This window comes from Mauremys mutica, chromosome 24, assembly GCF_020497125.1.
Source record: "Mauremys mutica isolate MM-2020 ecotype Southern chromosome 24, ASM2049712v1, whole genome shotgun sequence".
Lineage (NCBI taxonomy): Eukaryota > Metazoa > Chordata > Testudines > Geoemydidae > Mauremys > Mauremys mutica.
Genome location: NC_059095.1, coordinates 1,307,081 through 1,314,096, shown reverse-complemented (window position 1 = coordinate 1,314,096; position 7,016 = coordinate 1,307,081). Strand labels below are relative to the sequence as shown.

At 58.8% G+C, this 7,016-nt stretch overlaps 1 protein-coding gene across 1 annotated transcript in view; it reads right to left on the bottom strand.

Annotated features, from left to right (window-relative positions):
* Window positions 1–1,048: 1,048 nt before the first annotated feature.
* The window catches only part of PIK3R2 (phosphoinositide-3-kinase regulatory subunit 2), a 40,408-nt gene continuing 34,440 nt past the window's right edge, over window positions 1,049–7,016 (bottom strand). Inside the window, exons 14-16 of the mRNA XM_044998645.1 lie at window positions 6,727–6,798; window positions 5,888–6,058; window positions 1,049–5,700 (exon numbers count right to left, since the gene is read on the bottom strand). Of these exons, the coding sequence (XP_044854580.1) occupies window positions 5,508–5,700; window positions 5,888–6,058; window positions 6,727–6,798 (436 nt within the window). The 3' untranslated portion in view covers window positions 1,049–5,507. The remainder of the gene's footprint in view (window positions 5,701–5,887; window positions 6,059–6,726; window positions 6,799–7,016) is intronic.

Genomic DNA, 7,016 nt, shown 5'->3' with positions numbered 1-7,016 from the left:
GCCCCAGAAGTGCTGGTGCTTCCCATGGAACGTGTCTGCGGCCAGCAGATTGTCATGAGATTTGAGGAACTTCCCACTTCCCTTTTCCAGGGAAAACCCAACAACTGGCCACTTCCTGGCCTGTCGGGGGGGTCGGATTCTCACAAGCTCGTCTCCCCGGGGGCCACATCTCCACCTGCTCACTAGGAAGAGCCTGGGGCACCAGCAGCCCCCAGTTGGAGATCCAGGGCCTAATGTGCATGAGACTCGGTGACTTTCAGTGGGATTTGTGCTCCTGAATCCCTTGGGCGCTATGGGAAATCCCATAGCTGGGCACAAGAGCTTTCCACTGCCACGGGGGCTGGATCCACGTCCTACTGGGGGACAGATGGAGGGAGCACGTAACCCCATGCAGGCCCTGTGGGCAGGCCTGGAGCTGCAGGGCTGGACCCTGAGGGGAGGGTCTTTTTCTGGCAACTGACACCTTCTAAACAACTGGACAGGCATCTCCCTGCCTGGAAAAGCCTATATAAGGCTGATGCTTCATCTCCATCTTGTCTTCAATCCTGCTTCTTACCTCTGGAGGGACTTTGCTACAAACTGAAGCTCTGAACAAAGGACTGAATGACCCATCCCAGCGGGGGATGTTCTCCAGAGACTTGATTTGAACCTGCAGTTTATTCCATCACTGCTGCAAGCCTGAACTAAGAACTTTGCCATTACTGTATGTAATTGATTCCATTTAACCAATTCTACCTGTCATCTCTACCTTTTTCCCTTTGTAAATAAACCTTTAGATTTTAGATTCAAAAAAAAAAAAAAAAAAAAAAGAGCACCTGGAGCCCTGCAGAGGCGGTGGGTGCTGCCTGCCAGAAAGCGAGCGGTGGGGAACTCCCACGCTGGCCCAGTTTTACCTGCTGTTCTCTGCAGCACAGGTAACCAGCCGGCTCCTGCTCGAGAGCTCCCCCGTGGGATCATTTAACCCTCTGGGGAAAAGGCAGGAGTCACAGAAAAAATTCCTGAAATTACAAGAATGTTTAAAAAGAATTAACCCCCCTCATCCAGCAGCTTAGTTCTTTCAGTTTATTTCTCCCTTTGTTTAAAGTACCGTACAAAAATGATCTGACAGTAACAAATCCTGGGCTTACGTTAGTAAACGTACACAGAAAGAGCACAGAGAACGACTTCTGCTAACAGACAGAAGAAATGGCGATTAGAGTATTTATTATTGCATATCTCGTAAGAGCTAAAACCTCAGGAGTGTTCACCAGCCAAGTTCCTCTCGGACTGCGTGCAAATCCCGGCGTGTCAGCCAGCCCCCTCCCCCCCCAAGCAGGCAGGGACCCGTGCAAGGAATCAGGCTTTGGTCTGCTCACAACCCAAACACGCTCTTTCCTCCAATGAAATTAGGCTGCAGGCTTAAAACAATCCGCCTCTGACTAATGCAGCCCAGAGCTTCCCGCAGAACAAGCAGAATTTCAGCATCCTGCACAAAGCCACATGGTCCTGGGGCCAAGAGGGGGGTTCTAGACCAGGGCTTCCTTTGCTGTCCCTCCCAACCAGGCTGTGACTCTGGGCATTTGGCATGTGTGCTCCTGCCCCTGAGCTTCCAAGTGCTGCACAAAGTATAATGGATGGAGCCAGGAAGCAGCAGGAGTGGCTCAGGCCCCCCCAGAGCAGCTTCCCCCCTTCCCTTGTGACACTGCCCGCTCCCCACACCCAAATCTCCTCTGCCCTGATGGTGGGGGAAGATTCACACTTTCCTTCCTAACCAGAACGCTGGCAGCGCAGTCACCAGGCCCATAGTGGAGGCCCAACGGATGGAGGAGTGGAGAAAACAAGGGAACTAGCACAGGGCCTGGCCAGGAACTGGGCACTTGGTCTCGAATCAAAGCCCCATTTCAAGGAGATATGGTCAATTTCTTCCACCCCCCCCACGGCAGCCACGACCAAAGGGGAAGGCTGGCTGGGTGCTATTTCATGTTGGGCAGCCTGCAGGGGCGCAAAGCAGAACTCGCTGACTCCCTGGCTTGCAGCTTTACATTTGCCAGGTGGGCCGAGGACACGCAGAAGATGGGCCTAGTATCACAAGAGGTTCTGGTTCACACCTTGACCGACGTTGCAGATGAGATCACAGGCAGCAGAGCACAACCAAGGGGATCCAAAGATAATGTTCTCACGGATTAACCCAGAAGACGTAAACAGCAACAGCTAAAGCAAAGACCAAATCACAACTGGCTTATTCCAAAGGAGCCGTGTCAAAAAAAAAAAAAAAAAAAGATTCAAGGGGCTTGTTCTTCCACTGGAGGAGGAGAAAAAGCCAAGTTTCTAAGCGCCAAGTCAGGCACCATCAGAGAAAGTAACCGGGGGGAGCGGGGGGGGTTTCCTATTCATTGCATACTGGATTGGAGAAGAGCAGAGCCTTCCCTCTGCAACAGGTACAGGGTGCAGCCACAGACCACGTTTCCATCCTCAGTAGTGTTCTAGCAACTCAGAAAGGGCAGTGCTATCAGATGCACAGAAGTAAAGCCATGTGTAACCACCGCTCAGAGCATTCACATGGAGCCAGCTCAGCTCCCAGGGAGCAAAGCGGGAATTTCAAATTCCCCTGAGGAGAAGCAGGCTTGGGTCAGGCAGCGAGAGACCAGGCAAAGTGGGCAGAGGGTGAGACTCTCCCAAGGAGCTAGAATCGTCCATGCAGGGAGAGGCAGGTGAGCCCACCAGCGAGACAAGGGTGAGGCTAGAAGCAGAGGGGAGAGGTTTTCCGAATCTCAGCAGGATCCCAACACCCGACGCTGGTGGAGTTAACAAGGTGCTTCCAAACACGGGAGGAGACCTGCACAGCATGGCTGAGGAGCAAGGAGCCGGAACACAGCATCCCCAGCTGTGAAATGGATGTAGTGTATGTAACACCTGCCAGCCTGTGCGCCTCTCCTCACAGCCCAGGTACTGTCCCCTACCCCAACAATCCCGCCCTCTGGTGGCTCAGGCTTCAGACCGTTGTGAGCCAAGTGACCACATTGCGGTGTGGGGAAGGCAGGGCACATGGAGCGAGGAAGTAAGTGGCTAAGTATTAATACTAATACGTACAATACCGGGGTCAATTTTTATGGCTTAATTTCTCAAAGAGTAAGTCAGCTTTGGGGGGAGCAGGTAGGGTTGCCCCAGCTTCTCAGGGGTCTCCTGGTGCAGGGACATGGACTCTAGCCAGCCGAAAGCTGGGGGTGAACTTCCTGACCAATCGAGTCACCATCACCCTGCGCCTTCCACCAACTGACAGCCGCCACGTTGGGCTAAACTCACTGGCTCTGCCCCTTCATTGCCCAGATCCAAACCTCAGTGTCCCCCTGTGCCGGGGGCGGGGGGGAAGAAGGAGCCTCAGCCTTCTTGCCCCCCCCCCACCACCCCGGCTTGCTTTGGCCCAGCCGTGAGTCCTCCAGCCACTTCACCCCACCGGCGCAGAGTCCAGGGCGCTCAGCCAGCTGAGCTCCACCCGGCGAGGAGACGCCAGCACTCGCTCGCTGAGCCCCGAATCCATTCCAGCCAGCGCAGGCACCAATGCCACAGAGCACGTGCACCCAGGTGAGAACAGAGCCCCAGGCTCACACCACACACGTCAGCCCCTGCAAGTCCCCGTGCCACGGGCGCCCGAGGCAGGCCGCACTTGGCTCCACCCACGCTGGAGACAGCCCCAGCGTTTACCGAGAGAGGAAACCAGGCCAGAGCAGCAGGGCCGATGGTGCAGGCGTGGGAAGGGTGTGAGGAGTACCGTGGTCGTGACAACCAAGAGCCTCCAAGCCTGTGCCACGCCCCAGCATCGCCCACACACTATCAGCCGCACCCCCCCCAGCAGATCACACACGTGCTCCCTACACTGTCAGCTGAGATCTCCCACCCTGCTGCTACGACACAGACCAAGCGTCCGCCTCCAGCTGGGACGGGGCCTTTGGGACGGATCAAGGGGCGAGTGGCACCTCCCCAGAGCTGGGCAGGCACAGTGCCGAGGGGAGAGAGCCATGGGATCCTGAGCATCCCCCCTCAACCCTCCTGGCGCTGCCAGTCATGCTGGGGCAGAGGGGCAGGCACTGCCAGGTGCTGGTGCCGACTGATGCCTGACACGGAGGGAGAGGTACCACATCCCCGCCCCCGAACGCTTCCCAAACCATTTTGCTCTGTCGAAGAGAACCCCCCCGTCTCACCCGGTAGGTAACACTGGCCCCACACGGTCAGACGCATGCCCTGCTCAGGCATCATCAGGAAACACACAGCAATTCTCCTGCTCCCTCGTACTAAAACAGACACGACTGGAAATATTACAGAAATCCCAGGGCTCAGCTCTGTGCCGGCTCCGTACAGTACTCAGGAGTAGAAGTGCTTCGCATACATAGTTCTATCTCACACATCTACATTGCTCCGTGCCGAGGCCCTGGGGCCGGAGGGGCATGGCTAGTCCCCACCCTTCCCTTGCAGAGAGGGCCCCCGTTTGCATAGGGCTCGCAGTGTGTCTGACATTCCAGCACCTCTGGCTTCACGTTCTCCCAGGCCGAGGGATGCGCTTGGTCTGTCGCTGCCTGGGGCTTGCATATCATAACAAGGGTTCTGCATACGAACGAACGGGCACTAGCAAGCAGCTGATTATAAAATAACCGTATTTACATGGCTACAGTTAGCTCTGACCAGTGACTGAGGAGACTCCCCAGAAGCAATGGACAAGCACAGCTGTGCATCCCCCAGACGCAGCCCAGGGAAGCACTGGTACCAACACGGATTTCACAGCTTAGCTGGCACAACCAAGGCGAGACAGGTGGGTTAGTAATTAACTAATCGAATGGAGCCTCCCCTGCAAGCCACACACAGGAGTTACATGGACTGTGGAAAGTGCCGCGAACACCTGGCATCTTGGCCAAGGAGCCAGCGTGCCGTGCCCTCACCAACCCCCTTTTCTAGCTCTCTCTCTGGGTGAGGCTGGCACCCTCGGACCACAGGCCGGCACTCACTCCAGGCCGCAGGATTCCTGAAGGGAAGGGAAAGGAGAGAACGGTTTTAGCAACGACCACGTGTAGTTCAGGAGAGAGCGCTGCCCGCCCCGCCCCAGCAGGGCTGCTCCCACCGGAGCGCCGGGGCAGACGTGGCACCTCAGTTGTGGCCGCTGGGCCGGCGACCCCACGGCACACACGGGAACTAGGAACCGAGCTGTACAGTGACACACAACGGGGGGGGAGGGGGGCGCAAAACCACCCCTGGGGAGCTGCAACGGGAGAGACGAAGCCCCCCCTAGCAATTAGCCTGCGCCTGGACTCCTCCTCAGAAAGGCTGAAGTCACGCGCGGCTTTTCCATCCCAAGCTGATGGTGTTGCCTCCCCATCGACCAGCGTCCAGCTGGGTTTCTACTGCTGAGCAAGCGGGACACCAGGAACCGGTCACGACATCCCCCAGGCTCTGGAGGGCAGGAGACTCGTCTAGACAAGGGACAGAGGCCAGAGGCTGGGGAGGAGGCGGAGGCAGCCATTGTGCTCTGCGTCAGAGGCTCATCTGGCAGGTGGCTGGGAGAGAACCGGGTAAGCCAGCGTGACATTCAGGGAGTCGTTGTGCTGCACCAGGGACATGTGTTTGTAATGCAGAACCAGGTCCTTCAGGGACGCGTACAGGTTGTAGGGCTCGGCAAAGCCGTAACCGGTCACCGTCTTGTAGATCACACAGTGCTTGGTGTCTCCGTCCACCCTGCCGGGGAAGCAGAACCACACGAGTCACTGGGGCTGCCACCAGGAGATGGGGACATGAGCCGCCAGGGACCCCTCCCGCAAGCCAGGCAGGACGAGCGCGGCCCCCACTCCCCACCTCCCCCGGGCTGGGGTTGGCAGTCGGAGGGAGAACCGCGGTGGCCCTGCAAGAGGGGGAGGGAACTCACACCACAGAGCAGGCGTAGCAGCCCTTCTGACTGCTCTCCCGGATCAGGAAGGTGCCGTCGCGCTTGCCACACAGCATCTCCTCCGCCTGCACACGGTTGATTTTCCCCACGTACCAGGTGCGCTCCTCATGGTGCGGCAGCTCCTCCTCGTCATCCATCATGGAGTACTGGCTGGAAGGCAAGCCGGGGGCTGAGCAGGGGGTGCGCCCGCCGCTGGGGGAAGCTCGGCCAGCTCCGCTCCCGCACACACAGCTACGTCGCTATGCAGGAGCCCCCGGCCTAGAGCGGTGCCTCCCCAGCGCCAGCACCCTCCCAAATACCCCTCTGGGCCTTTGAACCTTCCCCATGGCTCAGTGCCCAGCCCCCTGCTCCACCGGGCACCCGAGGCATGCAGGGAGCTCTCACGGTAACCTGAGGGAGGCAGACAGCCTCAGGGCCTGGTATCAGCTTTGAGCCTGCAGCCCTCAGCCCCTGCAGCCCACAAGCCACTGGCTCTGCCCACGCGCCTTCAGTGCCGACACGGGCAGCTGCATCACGCCTCGATACCCCGTGAGAAGGAGCTCTACAGCCAGCCTGGGGTGAGCACAGGGCTGGGGACCGTGAGCTCCTGCCCCTGCTCCCAGCCCAGCCATCGTCTGGCTGCGAGTCCCTGCCCCGCCCTGCGTCTCAGTCCCCCCTTCTGTAACCCGGCGCCGGGGGTGGCTGTGTGTGCAGGGCTCTGCACGGCAGTAGCACAGCGAGGCCTCGAGGGGGAAGCAACGCTCGGGCGACTCCACTCAAACCCAGGCCAGGCCGGAAGGAAGGACTCTCCGAGCAGCCCGCAGCGCCGGGACACTTACTCCTCCGTCTCGTTCTTGATGCCCAGCCATTCGTTGATTTTCTTCTGCCGGGCCCCTTTCTGCGTCAGCCACCTGGGGGAGGAAGAGGAGAACTGAGAGACCTGCAGGGCAGCTTTTCATCCCGCCTCCTTCACAAATGGATCCAGCAGGGGGCAGCCTCCCCCACGGAATGAGCCAAGCAGGCAGGATCGGGGCCCAGCTGCCCCTTGAGCGGAGTCCCACAGGGCACGGGGAGGGTGCACGGGGGCCACAGCCCCAGACACGGCTGGAGGCCCAGCCAGGAGCCAGCG